General features: G+C 36.6%; 1 protein-coding gene across 1 annotated transcript; it reads left to right on the forward strand.

Annotated features, from left to right (window-relative positions):
- Positions 1–1,780: 1,780 nt before the first annotated feature.
- LOC131783347 (uncharacterized) lies at positions 1,781–23,012 on the forward strand. Its single transcript, XM_066158858.1, has 26 exons — positions 1,781–2,393; positions 2,578–2,751; positions 3,435–3,707; positions 4,166–4,489; positions 4,672–4,935; positions 5,109–5,393; positions 6,015–6,263; positions 10,255–10,429; positions 11,013–11,284; positions 11,742–12,065; positions 12,248–12,511; positions 12,685–12,969; positions 13,518–13,766; positions 14,308–14,589; positions 15,266–15,511; positions 15,961–16,242; positions 16,926–17,043; positions 17,729–17,919; positions 18,695–18,811; positions 18,938–19,122; positions 19,471–19,590; positions 19,891–19,967; positions 20,075–20,115; positions 20,577–20,673; positions 21,014–21,110; positions 21,891–23,012. Exons 1-26 carry the CDS (start codon positions 2,360–2,362, stop codon positions 22,041–22,043), a joined length of 5,178 nt encoding a protein of 1,725 aa, XP_066014955.1. The 5' UTR covers positions 1,781–2,359; the 3' UTR covers positions 22,044–23,012.
- The last annotated feature ends 338 nt before the right edge of the window (positions 23,013–23,350 follow it).

Here is a 23,350-nt window from a genome sequence, read left to right on the forward strand (position 1 = left end):
TGCTAACTCTTAAATATAGAAATGAATAAATTGACTTTTGAGACGATTACTTTTCTTTAAAAAATAATACTATCTCATTACTTTTCATGTGGATTTTGTGGAACGAATCAGTTCGTAAGTATCTTCATACTTTACTTAATGGTTAATGAAAATGTGACTTGAGGATATGGTGCAGTAACTACAGTAATATGCAGTATTGATTAAGTTCTAATCACGTGCTCATAATGATTCCATCTTATGATGTTCATCATGTCCATGAGAGCCAGTCAGATGGCATGGATCACCAGTGATTTCAAAATACTATCCTTATTGATATAATAAAAATGACTTTTCCTTACATAATATCTCATAATATTTATTATAATCATTTAAGTCCCTGATATATTCTTTGGTGCGGAAACGCTACCACTTTAATCATAGGAAAAAAGCCTGATTTCCTTTCATATTAATGCTATTTGACCGGAATAAAATGGGTTTAAAATATCAGCCTGGCTGTTTTGCTGCTTTACACTAATCGTTGACATGATATTTAATGAGCATCCCTCAGTGTGGTGATTTCATTTTACTTTCAAATTAAGGTTTTTTTCTTTAATGGAATCTCCTTTCTTTGATTGAGAACTTTATCAAGGATTCTGCTAACTCTTAAATATAGAAATGAATAAATTGACTTTTCAGATGATTACTTTTCTTTAAAAAATAATACTATCTCATTACTTTTCATGTGGATTTTGTGGAACGAATCAGTTCGTAAGTATCTTCATACTTTACTTAATGGTTAATGAGAATGTGACTTGTTCCTTTTCATGAGGATGCGGTGTAGTAACTACTGTAATATGCAGTATTGATTAAGTTCTAATCACATCCTCATAATTAGTCCATGTTATGATGTGTAACATGTCAATGAGAGCCAATCAGATGGCATGGATCACCAGTGATTTCAATAGGCTTTCATTACAGATAGAAGGAAAATGACTTTTCTTTACACAATATCTCATAATATTTATTATTATCGTTTAAGTCCCCAAAGAGGCTTAAATTGTATGTACATGTATCACAATCATCATTCTTTAACCTTTCACACTCTAACATCAGTATGCGTATTCTCCATAGCACGCAAGTGAGCATGGAAAATACCAGCCATAAGTTACAATGGTTATAACTCATGAATTCTTATAGTTATTTTAATTTCAAAAAACTTGAATGAATGGGCAATGTTTCGTGCATGTAATTTGCAATATTGGCAGGCCGTTCTTCTATTTAGAGTCACTTTAACTTGTCAATCATTTAAAGTTCTGATATAGATATAATTGATGGTGGCTGGTCATCCTGGGGGTCATGGGGGAGGTGCAGCCTAACTTGTGTTATAACATAGCTAGCAGAGCCGCGCAATCAAATTCAGTATACGTAAGCGTGCTCAAAATCCCAATAGTGCACGCTGATAGCGTGAGCAAATCGCTTCGCCAGAAATTTTTCCTTTTCGCGCGAACGGCTATTGTTAGCGCGGGGAAAAATAATATATTTCGCGACAATGATGGATACAACAGACCCAGTCAGTTCCAAAATGAAAACAATTTTCCGACCTTCTCCCTTGGGCTAGAGTTCTTAAATGAGGCAGAAAAAGAGAAAAACAACGGAAAAGGAGACTCGGCATCAGCGCCGTCACGATTCGCTTCACTTTACTTAATATTTCGCTTACCGCGAACAATCACTTCTGATATTGTTGTCCATTTTTCGCGTCGGATTTGATGCACAATTCCACCGCTTCTTTCGTGTTCCAATTGTTAAGTGGTGGATCACAGAGTTGAGTGCGCAGCTGTACAAATCCTCCCCCACAGTGGGGTGGAAATGGGTGTCATAGACATAGTAGCATGAGCCCATCTTGCAACACAATTCATTGTCAGGGGAGAGTGTGTAATCAGTGTTAAACCAACAATCTTTTATTATCTTGATTGTTAATTTTGCTGGTTCCAGGTAATCCATGCACCTTTACATTAATTTACATGGTTTTATAAATATCAGTGTTTAGCAGTTGCAAGGTTTTTACCATATGCTGGTATTAAAATATTATTAAGTTTCTTTCATTCCGTATTCTTTTTTGAAACGGTCAAAATGTTGAATGAATTAGCAATATATATGCATGCAATTTGCAATATTGGCAGGCAGTTCTTCTATTTAGAGTCACTTTAACTTGTCAATTATTTAAAGTTCTGATATAAATTTAGTTGACGGTCGCTGGTCATCCTGGGGGTTATGGGGGAGGTGCAGCCTAACTTGTGGTGGTGGATCTCAGAGCCGAGTACGCAATTGTACAAATCCTCGCCCAAGCAATGGTGGAGATTGGTGCTATGGGCGAAGTCGTATGAGCCGATCTTGCAGCACAAATCATTGTCCAGGTGAGAGTGTGTAATCAGCGTTAAACCAACAATCTTTTATTATTTTGAGTATTAATTTTGCTGGTTCCAGGTGCTCCATGGGAGCATGGGAGAGCTGCAACGTAACTTATGGGGGTGGATTGTAAAGACGAGTTTTAAAGTTCTAAAGTTGTTTCTTGACGGCTTTTTCTTGAAACATTGTTAGTCAGTGGTGGTTGGAATGAGTGGAGTCCCTGGAGTATCTGCACTAAAACAGTCAGTGGCATACAGATAAGGTTTAGAGAATGTTCCAATCCAGAACCAGCATATGGTGGGAAACATTGTAATGGGAGCAGAGCACTTGTAAGGGAATGTAACAAAATGTCCAGCTGCCACGAAGGTAACATACAGATGGTAAAATCAGTGAGTTTGAGTTTTAAATACATAGGGTAACATTAATTGAAATACAGACATCATAGATGGTCTGAAGTCTAATCATAGTTGAACCCCATATTAAAAAGGTTAAGTCCTGTCAAAAGTCTTTGTCGTTTAATCTACATCCTAATAAATTTACCTTGTCCAAAATCAGCATTAACATTGCAGCTTGAATAAAGTTATTTCCATTACTATTATCACTATCATTTTCTCACTCATTATTATCATGAAGATCATCATTATCATTATTTTTATCATACAATCCCTATTACTATTATTGCAAATGTTTATGTTACTTTAGTATCATCATTCATATTCTTATTATCCTCGTAAGTGTTCACTGTTGTCATCCAGAAGCATTTAGCGCTAAACTTCTTGTCAATCACTACTGAAATATTTAGTTTCTTGATAGAATAGTATGGGATGTCTGATGTGAACAATATCAATTACTTTCTTTTTTTTTTAACTGATCCTGAAAGATACCATTTAATTTAGGGCTGATGATTATGTTTCTAACACACCAATAATTGTATATATGAAACTAAGTACCTATTTGGGGCAATCATCGGCAAAATAATTTAAATTTGTAGAATATTGAAGAGGGCCTCTCAAGATATACATATACTTCTGTGTTATTTCTTTCATCAGTATTTCCACTACGCTTTAGAACGGAGAACAACCCATCGCTTGGTAAAATGGAAATCCATACAAACAGCAGCTGGAAAAAGCTTTGCACCAGTACGTGGAATAAAGTTGAAGTGGATTTGACATGCATAGCAATGGGATACTCTAACAGCAGTGATTATGGTAGATGGTATGAAGACAGTGGCAATGTATCAGAAACATCCACTAATTTCAACTGCACCACCACTTTGACTAAATGTGAAGAAAGCTTCTCAAACAAACTGCAATTCTGCAAAGGTATTAATCAATTATGCATTTTGGAATCTGTTTTCATATCTGTTTCAGTCTTCTCTTTTGTACATCTTATTCTAGGTACCCTTATCAACTTGATCATAATTCCAACGGTAGACCTCGCCAAAACATCCTTTCTTGCTTTGCTAACTGATTATGTACTCATGTTTTCTCAGAGAGTTTTCTCTAAAAAAAAATATGACATATATTGAAAATTAGGTTGTTTTCGAGGATTGATTTAAATTGTTGAAGGTGTAAAAAAGGCTCAAAAAATGATACCTGAACAGCTGCCCATCAAAGAACCCGTACAACTAAATTGGATTTCTAAACCTGTATGAACACCTTGAACTTTTAAATTTCTTCATAATCCTGCTATCTCCTTCCCACATCCATATTTCATCTTTTCATTAATTCATTGTATGACTTACCTTCACTAATTTCTCATAATTTTGCGATTTTATAAGTTCCTGTTCGCTTGAATGGTGCAAATGTAGAGTATGGTGGTAGAGTGGAAGTATTTTACAAAGGGAAATGGGGAAAAATTTGCACCAATGGATGGGATTTCAAAGATGCCCAAGTTATTTGTCGTCAACTTGGCTTTGAAGAGGCTCTCGCTGAATTTATGGGCTCAAACATAGAGGATGGAAACATTACTTCTGTAATGGTGGATGTTTCCTGCACTGGAGTGGAGGATAAACCTGCTTCGTGTGCTCGCACTGATGGAAAGTTAAATGTCCCCAGTCAATGTCAAGGAGATGGCAAAGGTTCTCAAGCGCTGTGTCAACCAAGTAAGTAAAGCATTCATAATGCCGAGATGGAAATTCCTAAAGGTGACTGGTCCTCGTGAACAGTCATGTGTTTAAAATTAAACACCAAAGATCAAAATACCATTAATTTTGAAATTAACTAATACCAAAATATTAAGACAAAATGAACTGATAATTGTGCTACTTGCAAACATTTCTTTCAGATAACAAACAAGTGTTGGGAAAAGAGAGACTTTACTTTAATATTGGCACCAATGAAATCCTTCACTGCTCAATACGTAACAAAACCAGTTTTGCAAGATGGGTCATAAATGGTCAAAAGGTGCAAGGGATGAATTCCTCTTCTAAGAGGGTCAAGACCACAGAAGGTGGTAAACTGGTCATAGAAAATGTGCAGTTGTCTGATGGAGGAACATATGAATGCCTCAGACTGGAATATGTTCAGTATTACACGGTTTACATTAATGGTAGGAAAATCTTTTTCAACACATTTAGAAGACCTTAATTGCCTCATTGTAGAGTAAGTTAACATAGCAGTAAATGTGCCCAGCACTCACAATATAGACACACAATAGGGACTAGTTAGCTTTTCTTCATTGCGGCTTCAGTAAGTGGTTATTTTCTTTATTTATTTCAACAGCAAGATTCACTGAGAACACTAGAGACCAGCAGAGCCTGACTGCTTACACATCTGGTACTATAAACTGTGGTGCTGAAGGAACACCACGTCCACAGATAACTTGGAGGAAACTAGGAGAAAAGTTAATACTTTATGGGAGAAGATTCACTCAAATTCCCAGTGGCAGTCTACAGATTGATCCTGTTCACCCTGAAGACAATGGCACATACAGATGTACCATGACACAAAATAAAGGATCAAAAAGGGTCACAAGCACACATAAAAACATACTTGTGTCTGTTATAGGTAAGTTAGTTATTGGAAAAATCTGAAACTGGTTGGGTCATTATACTAACACGTAATAATAGAAAAAATAGTGATAAAAACTTTATTTCAGTGTCAAACCATGAAGCCTGAGGAATCCATGCTAATAAAGGGACACAGACTAATACAAAATACAAAACTTAAATGACTAAAATATCTACCCTAAAATATGAATAGTATAAAATGCAGTCTAAAATATATTAAAAATGAAGCTAAACATTATAGGTAACTATCGATTGCTGATCTTAAGGATTTAGTCACTGAAGTAGTTCAGTTGCATAGAGGTAATGCTGGTAAGATGGGTTTCTGATTTCATTTATTGAGGTTAAAATGATCTTTTTTTTTTTTTTTTGAAGGGCTTTTAATTTTTTTTCGATGGGCATTTCTGCAAGGTCACCTTATATGTTCCAATGATTTGTTGTTTTTAGCTGTTAGAAAAGGACTTTCAGCTGGTTATTCAAATTAGTTAGATTAAAATGCATTGCACAATTTGTAGATTGATGATAGTAAAAGTTATATGCTAATAGTTAATTGCCTTCAAGGATATTTATATTATGTGTCTACAAGAAAGCTGTTTTAACTTTTTTACTTGTTTATTCATAGTTCGACCAGAGGTGAAAATTTCAGGAGCAAGCAATCTAATCAGAGCAGGAGACACTGTGACTTTGACTTGTAAAATCATTCAAGGTTGGCCTCAGCCACGAATAACCTGGCTTAAGAATAACGTATCTGAAGGACACAACATGTCTCTCTCCTTTCATAAGATAACAGAGAAAGACGCAGGTCTGTACACCTGTGAAGCAAAAAATCCTGGAGGAATTTCTGCTGAAAGTATCGATATTTCTGTTAAAGGTACATTTTTTTAGGTCTAAAATCGTATTCTAATCATTCAGTTATGTATGCTGCGGCCGAATGGACTCAGGACTAATTGTTAAGTGAGAAAATTCCTCCATCTAGTTGGAGGGTTTTCTTCTTGAAATCTCCCTTTTTTGACATTACCTTTAAAATTTCGAACCACATATCGATATTACACATATGTACCGGTGGTTAGTCGAGCAAGTTCATCTCTGTAATATCCTCGCAGATGACAGTCTTCACTTGTATGGTGCCTGACTCTCCAGACAGAAGTATTATGGAACTATTAAGAAAAATAAACAATTGATGAGAGGTAGTAATTAATTTCCGTTGCATGGTTTCCTATTATTCACTAGTCAGACTTAAATAGTCTGGCCCAAGCAATCAGCCTGGCTATTTGATGATTTACATAAATTGTTGAAAGTATATTTTATTTATATCCTGGAGAGGAATTAATTCATTTTACTATGAAATGATTGTTTTTTCAATTGAATCTCCTTACTTCTCTCCTTACTGTCTTTCTTCACACTATATCTCATATTTCTTATAATCCTTTCAGTCTTCTTCATATTTTGCTGCATTTCATGATATTTGTTCTAGCATCATGATGAGAAATGAATTCATTTCAATTTGAAAGGATTTTTTTAATCAATTGAATCTCCTTACTTTTATGGAGAATTTTATCAAGGATTCCGCTAACTCTTCAATATAAATATAAAAAAAATTAACTTTTCAGATGATAACTTTCTTTTTAATATTTAATACTATCCTTTTCCTTTCATGTGCATTGTGTGGAACGAATCAGATGGTGAGTGTCGTTATACCTTACATAATGGTTAATGAGAATGTGGCTCGTTCCTTTTAATGAGGATATGGTACAGTAACTACCGTAATATGCAGTATTGATAATTTCTAGTAACATCCTCATAATTAATCTTATAAAGTTATCACGCCCATGACAGCCAATCACATAGCACGGATCACCAGTGATTTCAAAACACTGTTATTATTGGTAGAAGAAAAGTGACTTTTCTTCATTTTATATCTCATTATTTTTATTATTGTAATATGAGTCTTCTTCTTATTTTAACTGCGTGAAAGTGACTGTTTTAATTATACAAAAAGAAACTAATCTGCTTTTATACTGATGTTATCTGACCAGAATGGGATCGGTTCAAAATATCAGCCTGGCTATTTTGATGATTTACAGAAATTGTTGACATGATATTTTATTAACACCCCAGAGAGGAATGAATTCATTTCACTTTGAAAGGATTTTTTTCAATTGAATCTCTTTACTTTCATCGAGAATTCTATCAAGGATTCCGCTAACTCTTCAATATAAATATAAAAAAAATTAACTTTTCAGATGATAACTTTCTTTTTAATATTTAGTACTATCCTTTTCCTTTCATGTGCATTGTGTGGAACGAATCAGACGGTGAGTGTCCTTATACCTTACATAATGGTTAATGAGAATGTGGCTTGTTCCTTTTCATGAGGATATGGTGCAATAACTACCGTAATATGCAGTATTGATAATTTCTAGTAGTATCCTTCTAATTAATCTATCCTATAAAGTTATCACGCCCACGACAGCCAATCACATAGCACGGATCACCGGTGATTTCAAAACACTGTTATTATTGATCGAAGAAAAGTGACTTTTCTTCGCAGTGTATCTCATTATATTTATTATTATCATTTGAGTCTTCGTATTTTTGCTGCGTGGAAGTGACTGCTTTGATTATACAAAAAGAACCTAATTTCCTTTTAAATTGATGCTGTTTGACCAGTATGCGATCGGTTAAAACAATCAGCCTGGCTCTTTTGATTATTTACATAAATTGTTGACTTGATATTTTATCAGCATCTTGGAGAAAATTAATTAATTTTACTTTGAAAGTTTTTTTCTTTTTTTTTAATGGAATCTCCTTACTTTTGTCGAGAATTCTCTCGAGGATTTTGCTAACTCTTCAATGTGAAAATGATTAAAATTAACCTCGGAGACGACTACCGTAATTTCCGGGCGATTACCCGGCGTGGCAGATTACCCGCATCGATCAATTTTTGAAATAAAGAGGAAAAAATTTTAAAGATTACCCGAACTGGCAGATAACCCACTCCCAAAGACAAAGGAAAATCGTCGACTCACAAAGTTCCTCCATTGCTTTTGTTGACATGATACCTTTAGCTTGCAACTAATAAATTTTCAGACTTCTTGCTTTCGATGCTCCATTGAGAATGATGCCACTTGTAAAAATCTGTTCTAAAAAAAAAACGATATCTCGAGTTCTAATGAGTCGAAGAAATCGCTTGACACGGGAAAATGCTCTTAAACTTAAGGCAGTGCTCGCTGAGAAAATTTCACAGATGCGTCGAATATTCTACTCTGTTAATTATGCAGTGCCATGAAATGAACATGTCGGCATTTTTTCCCCGCAAATTGCTCTGAAGCCTGCTTTTTCACAATTATATTCTTTTTCTTTCAAGTTCATTACAAGTGTAAGTGAGAATTATTTTTTGAACTAAACAAAGAAACAAGCCGTGAAATTGACAGGAAAAGAAATTGAGAGTACAAACAAGATACGACGAAGGGCTGACGCTCGAAACGTCAGCTTTTTTACCCTTTCAGGTGGCTAATTTACGTTTTCAACTCAGTTGTTAACACTAAATTACCTGCTAAAAGCTTTGTTGTCGAGTTTTGGAGATATGTTTTCGATTTGCATCGGCTTTCATTGAGAGCATTTAAGTCTCTTATTACAATGAGCAATCTGCGCGAAATAAATGAGTTATCGCACAGGTTTTTAGGTTGGGTACCTAGTGGATCTCATCATCCCTGTTTTTTTCTCCTTACAGTGTTAAAACTATACGGAAGCTTTATAAATTATCGTATCACCCGCACCTTCTTATAACGCGCGCCAACAACTATTTGTGGCAAAATTAAGAGAATTACTCTCGGGTAATCGGCCAGAAATTATGGTACTTTCTTTTAATAATTAATGCTATCCTTTTATTTTTCATGTGGATTTTGTGGAACGAATCAGATTGTAAGTGTCTTCATACTTTACGTAATGCTTAATGAGAATGTGCCTTGTTCCTTTTCTTGAGATATTGTACAATTTCTGAGTAATTGTCTCCTTTTACTAAAAAATCATACGTTTAGATTACACAAAGAGGCTTGAATTATCTTTACATACCTTATCTTTATTTGCAACGTTCAAAAGGTTGAATGAATCAGCATTATATGTGCATTCCATTTTCAATATCAAGTTAGATATCAATGTTTAGCAGTTGCAAGGTTTCTACAATATGCTGGTATTTAGATTTTGTAAAGTTTCGTTCATGCCTTATTCGTAATTGATACGGTCAAAATGTGGATTGAATTAGCAATATACATGTATTTAATCTGCAATATCTGCAGGCTGCTCTTTATTTCAAAGCATATTTAATCTGTTAATCAGGTTAACGTCCGACACGGTGATAGTTGATAGTGGCTTGTCATTTTGGGGGGGATGGGAGAACTGTAATGTAACTACATAATGTGGGGGCGGATTACAAAGACGAGGACGCAGCTGTACCAGTCCCACCCTCCCCTCAAACAGTAAAGTGAAAGGCTGTGCCAAGAACGCTCTATCATGTACCTATCTTGCATTACGTATATTTGTCCAGGTGACATTTTGTAATTGTTGCTACCATACAGTGGTAAGTTTTGATCTTTACAAAAAGGAAATGATAAACTAAAAATTACCAAAACTCTTATTACTTTTAAAAAAGGGTATTAACCCATTCAGAAGTAACAATTGACGAGGCACATCTCTATTAAAGTATGTTTCAAGTGTTTTAATATTTTTTCCTACCTTCAATTTGAGTTAAAATTTCAAGCGAAGTAAAAAATAATAATTTCTGAAAACAACCTGATCACAGTGGCTTCTTCCAAAGCAAAGTTTTAAAGTTGTCCTACTGCTTGTTCTTGAAACATTGTTAGTCAGTGGTGGTTGGAGTGAGTGGAGTCCCTGGAGTATCTGCACTAAAACAGCCAGTGGCATACAGATAAGGTTTAGAGAATGTTCCGATCCAGAACCAGTATATGGCGGGAAACATTGTAATGGGAGCAGAGCACTCGTAAGGGAATGCAACAAAATGTTCAGTTGCCACGAAGGTAACATACAGACATCATGGATGGTCCGAAGTGTAATCATAGTTGAGCCCCATATTAAAATGCTAAGTCCTATCAAAAACCTTCGACTTTTAATCTACATCTTAATAAATTGACCGTGTCGCAGCTTGAATAAAGTTATTTTCATTACTATTATCATTTTCGTTCTCACGCTCATTATTATCATCAGGATCATCATCGTTATCGTTATCGTTATTGTTATCATCCAATCCCGATCATTAATGTTGCAAATGTTTGTATTATTTAAGTATCTTCATTTATATTGTTATCATTCTCATTACAGTTTCCACTGTTGTCATCCATAAGCATTTAGCGCTAAATTTCTCGTCAATCACGACTGAGATATTTAGTTTCTTGATAAAAATGGTATGGGATGTCTGATCCGAGTATTGATTGTTTTTTTGACCGATCTTAAAAGATACCATTTAGCTTTGGGCTGGTGATTATGTTTCTAACACACCTATAATTGGTCTACATATGAAACTAAGTGCCTATTTGGGGGAATCATCGGCACAATATTTCAAATTTTTAGAATCTTGAAGAGAGCCTCCTAAAATGTAAATAAACTTCCACTACGCTTTAAAAACGGAGAGCAACCCGTCAGTTGGTACAATGGAAATCTATACAAACAGCAGCTGGAAAAAGCTTTGCACCAGTACGTGGAATAAAGTTGAAGTAGATTTGACGTGTATGGCAATGGGATACTCAAACAGCAGTAATTATGGTAGATGGTATGAAGACAGTGGCAATTTATCAGAGACATCCACTAATTTCAACTGCACCTCCACTTTGACCAAATGTGAAGAAAGCTTCTCAAACAGACTGCAATTCTGCAAAGGTATTAATCAATTATGCATTTTGGAATTTGTTGTCATATCTGTTTCAGTCTTCTCTTTTGTACATCGTACTCTAGGTACCCTTAGAGAATTGATCATAATTCGAGCGGTAGACCTCGCCAAAACATCCCTTCTTGCTTTGATTATTTAATTCGTTACTAGTCTTTCCTCTAAGATTGCTCTTTAAGAAAATATGACATATTGACAATTACGTTGTTTGCTAGGATTGGTTTAAATTGTAATTGAAGGCGTAATAAAGGCCCAAAATTGATACCCTTACAGTTACCCATTAAAGAACCCGTACAACCGAATTGGATTTCTAAACCTGTTTGAGCACCCTGAACTTTTAAATTTCTTCATAATCCTGCTATCTCCTTCCCTCGTCCATATTTCATCTCCTCATTAATTCACTCCATAACTTACCTTCACTAAATACTCAGTTTGTTGTGCTTTTATAAGTTCCCGTTCGCTTGAATGGTGCTAATGTAGAGTATGGTGGCAGAGTGGAAGTATTTTACAAAGGGAAATGGGGAAAAATTTGCACAAATGGATGGGATTTCAATGATGCCCAAGTTATTTGTCGTCAACTTGGCTTTGAAGAGGCTCTTGCTGAATTTATTGGCTCAAACATAAAGGATGGAAACATTACTTCTGTAATGGTAGATGTTTACTGCACTGGAGCAGAGGATGAACTTGCATCCTGCGCTCGCACTGATGGAAAGTTAAATGTCCCCAGTCAATGTCAAGAAGATGGCAAAGGTTCTCAAGCAATGTGTCAACCAAGTAAGTAAGGCATTAATAACGCCGAGATGGAAATTCCTAAAGGTGACTGGTCTTCGTGAACAGTCACGTATTTAAAGTTAAACACCAAAGATCAAGGTACTATTAGTTTTGAAATTAACTAATACCAAAATACTGAGACAGAATGAACTGATAATTGTGCTACTTGCAAACATTTCTTTCAGATAACATACAAGTATTGGGAAAAGAGAACCTTTACTTTGATATTGGCAGCACTGAAATCCTTCACTGCTCAATACTTAACAAAACCAGTTTTGCAAGATGGGTCATAAATGGTCAAAAGATGCAAGGGATGAATTCTTTTTCTAAGAGGGTCAAGACCACAGGAAATGGTACACTGGTCATAGAAAATGTGCAGTTGTCTGATGGAGGAACATATGAATGCCACAGACTGGAATATGTTCAGTATTACACAGTTTACATTAATGGTAGGAAAATCCTTTTCAACACATTTAGAAGACCTTAATTACCTCATTGTAGAGAATGTTAACATAACAGTAAATGTGCCCGGTATCCACAATACAGACACACAATAGGGACTAGATGGCATTTCTTCATTGCGGCTTTGGTAAGTGGTTATTTTCTTTTTTTATTCCAACAGCGAGATTCACTGAGAACACTCGAGACGTCCAGAGCCTTACTGCTTACACATCTGGTATTATAAACTGTGGCGCTGAAGGAACACCATGTCCACAGATAACTTGGAGTAAACAAGGAGAAAAGTCAGGACTTGATGGGAGAAGATTCCCTCGAATTCCCAGTGGCAGTCTACAGATTGATCCTGTTCTCCCTGAGGACGGTGGCACATACAGATGTACCATGACACAAAATAAAGGATCGAAAAGGGTCACAAGCAGACATAAAAGCATACTTGTGTTTGTTCTAGGTGAGTGAGTTATTGGGAAATTATACCAACAGGTAATAATAGCAAAAATAATGATAAAACTTTATTTCTGTGTCAAAAACCATGTTGCCTGAGGAATCCACGCTAATAAGGGGACACAGACTAATATAAAATAAAAAACTTAAACGACTAAAATATCTACCCTAAAATATGAATAGTACAAAATGCAGTTTAAATTGTATTAAAGATGAAGCTAAACATTATAGGTAACTATCGGTAGCTGATGTTAAGAATTTAGTCACTTAAAAAATTCAGTTGCATGTAGGTAATGCTGATAAGAGGGGTTTTTTATTTCATTTATAGAGGTTAAAACAATCTTTGGTATTTTTTCTAAGGGCCTTTAATTTTTCGCCGATGGGCATTTCTGTAGGAACCCTCTATATGTTCATCAACCTTCATCTGGTTATTCAAATCAGTCACATTTTAGATTAATGTTAGTAACCCAAAAGTTAATTGCCTTCTAAGATATTTATATAATGTGTGTATAACTAAGCCAATTTTTTTCAACTTTTTTGCTCGTTTATTCAAAGTTCGGCCAAAGGTGAGTGTTTCAGGAGCAAGCAATCCAATCAGAGAAGGAGACAATGTGACTTTGACTTGTAAAATTATTCAAGGTCGGCCACAGCCACAGATAACCTGGCTTAAGAATAACTTATCCAAAGGACATAACATGTCTCTCCTCTTTAATAACATAACAAAGGAAGACGCAGGTCTGTACACCTGTAAAGCAATAAATCCTGGAGGAATTTCTGCCGAAAATATCCATATTCTAGTCGACGGTAGGTTTTCAGATCTCAAATCGCATTTTAATCATTCAGTTATGTAAGCTGCGGCCGAATGGACTCAGAACTAATTTTTCTGGGTTTAAGCGCTAGCCAGGATCATTATTCTGTCTTCCAAAGTGAGGAAATTCCTCCACCTTGTTGAAACCTCTCTTTTTTAACATTAATTTTATATCGATATTACACATATGTACTGCTGATTAGCCGAGCAAGATCATCTCTGTAATATCTTTGAGGATGACAGCCTTCACTTGCATGGTGCCTGACTCTCCACACAGAAGTGTTATTGAACTGTTAGGAAAAATGAACAATTGATAAGAGGTGGTTATTAATTTCCGTTGCTTGATTCATGAACGAGAAATCTCTCGTGGTTTCCTATTATTCACAAGTCAAACTCTAGATTAGAACCATTTACCCTACAATTTCCGTTCAGAGGGTTTCTCTTGGATTATTTCGTGTCCATCATAATTACATTACTCAAATATTACCAGTGAAGCTGTTTTAGACTAAATTGTAAGTTGTCTCTTTCTCAAAACAGAAAAACCCGCTGCTCGAATAAGGCGAAATTCACAATCAACACTCGCCGCAGGTGATGAGCTCTTACTGACTTGCAGCGTCAATGAAGCAGCAGTAAATATCACTTGGAAAAAAGATGGAGGCCTAATAAGAGAAAGTGCAACCATTCATTCGCAATTGGATGAGACAACAAGTCGTCTGATTATTGCAAAGGTTGTGAAGGACGACAGCGGTAACTATTCCTGTGAAGCTCGTAACAGACTAGGAGATGTGGCCCGCTCCACTGTGATGATAATAGTCGGACGTAAGCTATTATTAATGTAGTGTCCATCATTAACCAATAAACGTCATTCGATTTTTAATGAGATTGCTCCTTTTTCTATCCCGGCTATTTTTTTAAGGAACTGTAAATCAGAACTTACAAAATGGGTCCTCTGGCTTTTTCAAGCAGTAGCACCAACTTATATAGGCCTGAATAATTTATTGTAATGTCATCGTGATTGTTTGTTTTCTATTCGGGTGTTGCCATTGGTTTACATCCAATATAGAATAATTGAAAGTCATTTCTCAATTGAAAACAAGATTTGAACGGCGTAGCTGATCACATGGTTCTGATTTACCTTCTCATGTGGTAATGACCAGGCGAAAATCAAGCTTAAAGTAGTGCGCCGTCCTGGGTAGTTGCAATTGCTAAAAATTCAGGATTAGATCATCACTTTAATTTGTTACGTCGGATGTTTCCTGCACCTTTAATGAGTTAGAACTTGTATTTCGCGTTCAGATTGATTGGAGGTCAAATTTCCTAGGTAAATGGCAGGGATATGGGAAAGGTTTTAATTTTTGTGTCAAAAAAGTAACTAACGTAATGATGGCGCCAGAATGAAAATTCTTAAAGGTTGCTGGTCGTGACGACCATTCATTCGTTTGCAGTGTGTACATTCAATAATCTCATCGTAACTCTTTTAAATTTTTCTTTCTAGTTTCGCCGCATTTAAATCCTGAACTCAAGAATCTTTCAGTTCCACTGAACTCAACATTTGAAAAAGATTGTTTTAAACGGGGTGATCCTCCAGTATCTGTCGACTGGACTAAGGATGGAGAAGCTCTTAGTAACAACAATACGTTAGTTATTGAGCACGTGACTTTTAATGAGAGAGGTTTCTATGAATGTGTTGCTGAAAATCTGTTTGGAAAAGTTAACATCTCCTTCTGGATCGATGTTACTGGTAAATCAAAATCATTTTATGAAGATTTACAAACGGTGCTTGGTTAGCTCACGTTGTAGAGCGCTGTACTGCCCTTGCGAGGGTTCAAGTCATGGTCACTCTGATAATTTTGATCTAAAGGATTTTGATAACTGCAATGACTCGTAGCTTTGTATGGGGCAATATGTCTTAATAATAAAGAACAAAGGGCCGGGTCTCGGTTTATTTAGAAGCATCTGGTAGATTCGGTTGAATGGGGTCTGGGACCCTTTGGCAAAGATACAGAAACATTTTGGACAAGTATTTCAAACCCTCTTTGAACCCCTTTGATGTCAAGTTTCACTCAAATTGGCACGTTCTACCTCGCATTGGATCACTTATTTTCTGTTTAATTACCTTATTAAGGGATTCTGAACGAATTTTTTTTATGAAAACCAAGTTTTGTATACATTATCTATTTCTCAACACAGAAAAACCTACTGCCAAAGTAATTCCAAAACCATACCCAACGCTTACTCAAGGTGATAAGCTTAGATCAACTTGCAGCGTCAACGAAGCAACAGTAAATATCACTTGGAAAAAAGATGGAGACCCAATAAAAGAAAGGGCAGTCATTGATACGCAATTGGATGAGACAACAAGTTATCTGGTTATTGCAAAGGTTGTGGAGGAGGACAGTGGTGAATATTCCTGTGAAGCTCGTAACAGACTAGGGAATGTGGTCCGCTCCATTGTGATGATAAAAGTCAACCGTAAGCTGGCATTATTGTAGTGTAGAAACAATCTGAAATTTAACAACAATAGATCATTCGACTTAATGAAACCTGAAACGTTTTTAAGCATGCTATTTGCTGTGTTCTGTCTGTTTGTTTCTTTGTTTTTGTTTGTTTTGTTGTTGTTTTTTGTGTGTGAATGCGTGTATGGATGTTGGTTGTAAGCGTGTGATTAAAATATGGGTCCCCTGGCCTGTTAGATGCAGTAGAACCTCCCTTTAGATACCCAAATAATTATCATCATTATTGTTTCTATTTGGCAAAGGGAATTGCTCTGCATCCATTTTACAAAGGCAATGTATTTCTCAATTCAAAACAAGATTCTAACTAGGTCTTCTCCATATAGCTTTTGTTTACCTTTCTTTGAATCTCTTCCATGAAATGGTTGTGTCCTCGTGTACCAGTACACGAAGGAACGAAGCATTAACGAACTGCGTCACAACTCCACGTATGGATATGAAAACAATAGAAATTCCCCCGTGTACAGGTACACCAGGACAGCCCCCATGAAATAGTAGCCATTTCTAATGTGCCAGCGAAGCTCTAGCGAAAAATAGTATCCAGAAGGGCTGGTTAATACTAGGTAACAACCTCTCCCTTATCATCCCATGTACTACCTTTTTAATCTGGCTAAGAAACATGTGTTTAACTTACACCAACAGCTATGAGTCCATTCCTGGTGTGGTATTATATTTTTGGATCAATGGCTGCTGTCATTGTTATTTTGCTCATGGGCTGCTATTTTTGGAAACGTCGAAGGACAGGTAAAGCTCGTTCTTCGTGTCTTGTTTTGGGTAACTTTTCCAGAGAATAGTAAGTCGTGTGAGAAGCAAAAAAAAAAAAAAAACCAGTTTATGTTTGCTTTTACTTCACTTCGTATTTCAATTGTTCTCCTCAAGTTCACTGTTAGGTAAGTATTAATATCATCTCGGTTTGCAGGAAAAAGAAAACCTTTGAGGCACTATTGGCATGCTTCTACTGTTTCTTGTCTTGCAATTTTATCTGATTTATAATCTTCTATTAACCACTCACCAAAGTGCATAACATTTTTATTTAAATATTCAAATTAAGGCAGAAGCATTATTCCTTCTTTATTTCTTTCTTGATTTGCCATTTGGACCTACAGCGGCTGCTACGGCTCTGTAAGTCAATTAGTTTGCCTTTTATTTACTGAATTGAAATTACAAAAAAAAATTAAGTTGGAGTTTAAATCTTACTGTCATGTCAACCATTCCATTTGGAAAGTTAACTAGAATGATAGTCTGCGTGAACAATTAATTCTATAATTTTAGTTTTTCTGCACAAGAAAATGTTGTTTTTTCATCTCTGGAGTGATTACCTTTCCTTAAATTGAAGAAATCCGTCAAATAATTTAGAAACTCAAAACTTTTGCGTAACTTCTTTTTCCTTGATCAAGTATACTTTGATTTATCAATAGAAATTGTACGATTTTTATAATATTTAGTCCTTATCAAGGGGAGGCAGGTGAGATGGAGCTGTTGAATGTAGAAGTGGATGAATGGGAGATTGAAGTGAACCGTATCCTGCTTCAAGATGTCATTGGGCGAGGGGCATTTGGAGCAGTGTGGAGAGCTCTTCTTAGTTCTCCAAATGGGAGACCTGGAAATCGCACAGTTGCTGCTAAATGCTTCACACGTAAGATCCAGTCAACTATCTCTCCTCAAAGCACGTGGATGGGTAGTTTGTGTTTTTTGCCAAGAGTGACGTGATTTGCACTTTCCAGTTATCATTTATCTCAGGTTTCTGCACAAGAAAATGTTGTTTTTTCATCTCTGGAGTGATTACCTTTCCTTAAATTGAAGAAATCCGTCAAATAATTTAGAAACTCAAAACTTTTGCGTAACTTCTTTTTCCTTGATCAAGTATACTTTGATTTATCAATAGAAATTGTACGATTTTTGTAATATTTAGTCCTTATCAAGGGGAGGCAGTTGAGATGGAGCTGTTGAATGTAGAAGTGGATGAATGGGAGATTGAAGTGAACCGTGTCCTGCTTCAAGATGTCATTGGGGGCATTTGGAGCAGTGTGGAGAGCTCTTCTTAGTTCTCCAAATGGGAGACCTGGAAACCTGGAGACCTCAGGTCGATTAAGGCGCTCTGAGAGATTCATGAAAAGTTATTTTTTATAACAACAGTAAAAATAAAACAATAGAAGCATCAATAGCAATAAAAAAATTGAAGATGGGAGGTATATGCCACAATCGTGAACCAAAGAAAATATAAATTCCTCAAAGGATTCGCTCGCCGACCGGTTCCATTTTTGCAGTTGTGAGCTCCACCAACTGGGTTTCAAAGACTTCCTAGGATGTGAGTTCTAAATCCTTACCCGAAGTTTTCGCTTCTTAAGCACGAGAAAATTCGTCAATAAGGATTTTTAACCCGGTTATAAAGTATATTCTTTTTATTGTAGCCACCGCAGGGGAGGAAGGAAGAAAATCTTTGATGAGAGAGATCGAGCTGGGAAAAATTCTCGGAACAAGCAATCAGCCAAACATGGTGAAGTTCATTGGCTGCGTCACTAGGCAAGGTACATGCTAAGTTTAAGCGTCATTCATATTACATGCAATACCATTTCAACTGAGTATGAGAATGTTAGCTCGTATGTATGTTTGTTTGGTTTTTTTACTGATTCGTTCCTTTTGGTCATTTTAAGTTCATCCGATCCTTATCATGGAACATTTACCATGTGGTGACCTGCTTGGTTACATGAGAAAATGCCGAGGAATTAATGATCGGTATTATCTTGGAGAAGGGAGGCCTCAAGATTTGAACAACTATGACCTTGTGCTATTTGCCAAACAAATCGCCGCTGGTATGGTATTCCTTGGATCAAGGGGGGTAAGTAACTAAAATGCTTCTACATTCAATTTTACCGCAGAAATACCTGCTAGGGATTGTTATACCTTTTGAGTTGCTTGAATATAGATATATCTAAATTATATGAATCTTTTCGGAAGCAGGTTTCATATTCTTAATGTTTCTCAAGAGTTCCTTTGGTGTTGTCAGTGGGTCACCTAATGTTGCAGTCATTTTGGTACATGTTTGGTCTGTAATGAACACCTTAGGAACAAGAGGTTTTACAGCCCATGCAAACGTCTGTATAATCTTCCCTCTGATCATGGTAGGTCTCACAAAAGACATGCATTTGTTAGCCAGTGTACATTTTGGATCTTTGTCTTTCGGTAGATAATCCATCGTGACCTGGCAGCTCGAAACGTCCTCCTTGATAACAACTATGTGTGTAAAGTGACCGACTTTGGCATGGCATATCAAAACTTTAAATATGGTCATGGAAATGCCAAAAAGGTAGAAGATCGTCTTTGCTTTATCTTTTTTGTAGTGGCACTTGCAAACAGATTCTTAAGGTTAGCCCTAACTCCTCTTAAAATTCACCTTGACTGCTAACTGAGGATAGCTCCACGTTCTGCCATGCCACAGAATACAATTGAGTTAGTTGACTTAATCATCTAAATTTATGACATTTGCTAAATTTTGACACTCCATAAGTCTCGGAAGAGGTGCATCAACAACCTCACGTTTGCATGCATGTCCTCTGTTAGCTCACCAGTATTAAAACACTTATTTTTAAACAAACTGTCGTTGCAGGGCCGTTTGCCAATAAAATGGACTGCACCAGAGATTTTGTTGGGAAATTTCGCTGGACTTTCCACCTTGAGTGACGTGTATGTATGATGTATATTTTTGCACTGAGCAGGCTATCTCTTTGGTTTTTGTCTTTACAAGCTCACTTAGAGAATATCTCGGCAATACTTTTTCGAAATTTTTTCAGGTGGTCTTACGGAATCGTTCTGTATGAGATAGTTACCCTTGGTAAGTCAAACAAATATTTATACTTCCCATGTGTGGAAATGTTGTAGGTATCGTTTCTGGAACTCGTCAACAATGTCAATGCCTTCAGGACCCAATTGGCAGACGTTAGTTTGATGAGCTGTGGCAGAAAAACTTGTTGTGCCAAAGTTTACGCTAATGATGAATTTTGCTCAGCTTGTCGAAGTTTCATTCTCCGTAACTGAGAACCGTTGTTTCAGGACTTTCCTCGCCCTGACTATCACTTAAGACGAGTAGCATTTTGTGTTCTACTTTAAATGAAGAAAAACCTTTCAAATTACTTGGCAGAAAAGCGGTAATCAATTACAGAAAACATCACGCTAGGAAACATCATGTTTCGAATGCTGCGGTCAAGCACTAGAAGTGGATCTCTCTAATTTAAATCTCAACGATTTCAAACGAAATATTCGGGTATCACGGCCACATTGTTTATTTCTCCGCAGGAGGAATTCCATATGAGGGATGGTCAGAAGGGAATGTGGTTGCACGAGTCACACATGGATACAAACTTCCAAAGCCCGATCATGTTGATGATAAACTGTGAGTCTTGCCTTTCAAGTTGCCATGTTCCATTTTAAATCGCCCAATCCCCCTAACCCCGATGAAAAACACATTCTCTTGTCTAATCTGATTTCTTCTTTCGTGACTGAGCTCTGCTAAATGAAACAAAGTTAACAGTGGTCACCAGTTTGTTCAGTTAAAAGTTGTCTTTTCACTCAAGAATTTTGAAAAGATGAATTTGCAGCTATTACAGCCAGACATTTCTCATCATTTTAGCCATTATTTGCCCAGGGCTCTCTTAAGATTTCTGTAATGGTTCATTTTTATCACATATTACATAAACCACAGTCCAGTATTGACCATCATTCCTTTATTCCAGGTATGCTATAATGAAAAGGTGCTGGAATTTTGACCCCGACTTTCGTCCTCCCTTTGAAAACCTTCGTAGAAGAATGGATACCTACCTTCGTGAAGAGGTTTGTAGCACGATTTGAACAAGTCCTTGACGTTCTTGTAGGCCTCTAAGATTATTTATTCCTTCAAAATTACTTCATAGACCACTACTCTTTCAAAGTTGGTTTCAGCAGATTAATGGAAGTTATTTAGGATTGTATTAGTTTCTTCTAACTACGGCTGCGGCCGCCTGCGGGAATTTCAGTGCCTTGAGATTTCATTTTGACGGCTCCTGCCTGTAGTTACGTTTCTTACTATTTGCCCCAGCTTATCGATGTTTTTTAAGTTTTAACACATTTAAACATAAAACGCGCCAAGATGTCCCATGTCCAAGAACCCATCTATCACCATTCCTTCCGCCCTTCCCGCTGCTTAGCCTCCCGACTGCCTGAGCATCTACATTCATAATAAAGGTTGATGGGAGAGTATAACAGGGTAATTTGGTATTTTCAACGGAGTTGATAACGTAAATTGGCCACCGTAAAGATTTTAAAAGCCGACGTTTCGAGCGTTAACCCTTCGTCAGAGCGAATGGCAAAGTTCTAACGCTCGAAACGTCAGCTTTTAGACTCTTTACGTTGGCCAATTTACGTTATCAACTCAGTTTAAAATACCAAATTACTCATCTAAATTCATAACTTCCTACTCACCAACCAACCTGCCTAAGAAACGCATTACTCTGTGCCTTTAAAGCGAGGACCATTTCTTTGCTTTGAAGTAGTCATTATAATTTTCTTCTTTACTTGACGTTAGAAAACATTGTGACGATCATGAAAATCCTCTTTTATTGCTTTTCCCTTCAGACATATCTGCAGCTGCTCGACATGGGATCTTATGACACGACCAAATACTCCAAGGTTGAAGATCTCGGAGGTGAAGATGCTGAACCAAGTGCACGACCTCTAAGGAACGCTGCGGCAAAGAGATTAGGGAAATGGGCCAGCGACCGTCGTTAGACAGTGTCATTTTGAATGTTGCTTAGGAACCAAGCAGTTATAGTAAATTTCGGTAACTTTGTAGTGCATCAAGTATCAGAAGAAAATGTGTACTCGTGATAACGGTGATAATTTAAGGGCCTTATTGTGTTATAGTAAATCAAAACTGTTTCCTTGATGAGGTACCTTTAAGTCAGTTTTTTCGTAAGTTGCAATTGATAAATAACTCGATTTAGCTGATTAAGTCCTTTTTTTTTAAAAAAGGAGGTTATAAATGAGAAAGCAGCTCGTCTATTTAGATTTCTGTACTGGACAAATTGTTTGCCACTGTTTACTGGTGAAACAATACGACTAGTTGTTAGCAATCATGCGATTGAAGTGTCCTCTGCTGGTGATATAGACCTGGTAAGATATTTAGTAGTTTAGTGTTGATTTAGTCAAGGACCTTTCAGTAGCGTGTCTTTTATCGACGAGATTGGTGACATGTCTAGTAACGTGGTGTTACATGGATCGTAAATTGCTTAAATTTTGTGTCATTGGTATCAGAAAACAAAAAAAAGCGCATTGCTATCGGTATGTTTACTCTAACCTTCTTGCTGTTATTGTTAAATGCTTTTTCATAAACGGAGAGAACCATCTCAATAGAGTGATTCTAAAATCAAATTAATCAAGTTATTTTCTCAATATTTTCGACTCGTACAAGAAACAGAGAGCGCTATTCAGAGGGGTTTTGGCTGATAGACAGACCTTTGCTATGATGAAATGAACCGCTTACTTCAAAGTGGAAATGTCGCTAGAGCAAGGATGAGCGTTTATTTCTGTACATTATCGAAACACACTAAGCTATATTTAAAATTTTGTAAAACACTCTATATAATATCTGCAATAAAAGAGTAGTGGCTTACCTTATGGCATTATTCACAATGTTGTATTACCCAGATATACACAGGAGAAAGAAAAACTCCTAATGTTGTATCTCAGATACGACGCAATTTTCTTTTAAAGGAATATTTGAACAGCTCTTTCGTAATTTTTTTTCTAATTAACTCCGAGTTCATTTTACGGGTTTGTTGATGTTGACTGCCTCATGCAGCTCACACTTTGACGTAATACCCATATTTGATATAGAAGACTTCGAGTGATATCGATACCAGCGTCGCAGTGTGTCTGCGTAGACATCCTTCGGAGGTTAGTCTCTCGATTTCCCTCCACCAGTCCCTTCACGCTGTTCTTGACAAAAGAAGAGTAATCAGTAGGTTATTCCGATGTAGGTTCGGTGTCCTAACGGATATGGACCCCTTCCCCCCGTCCAAATCTGCTAGGATTTG

Source organism: Pocillopora verrucosa, chromosome 12 (assembly GCF_036669915.1).
Source record: "Pocillopora verrucosa isolate sample1 chromosome 12, ASM3666991v2, whole genome shotgun sequence".
Lineage (NCBI taxonomy): Eukaryota > Metazoa > Cnidaria > Anthozoa > Scleractinia > Pocilloporidae > Pocillopora > Pocillopora verrucosa.

Bases quoted from the DNA above. Each gene is read 5' to 3' on its own strand.
- LOC131783347 (XM_066158858.1), top strand. From the start codon at position 2,360: ATGAGCCGATCTTGCAGCACAAATCATTGTCCAG. The intron at 10,430-11,012 runs TAACATACAGAC...AATGTAAATAAA, and splicing joins ATGTTCAGTTGCCACGAAGG to CTTCCACTACGCTTTAAAAA. The intron at 15,512-15,960 runs GTAAATCAAAAT...TTCTCAACACAG, and splicing joins CTTCTGGATCGATGTTACTG to AAAAACCTACTGCCAAAGTA.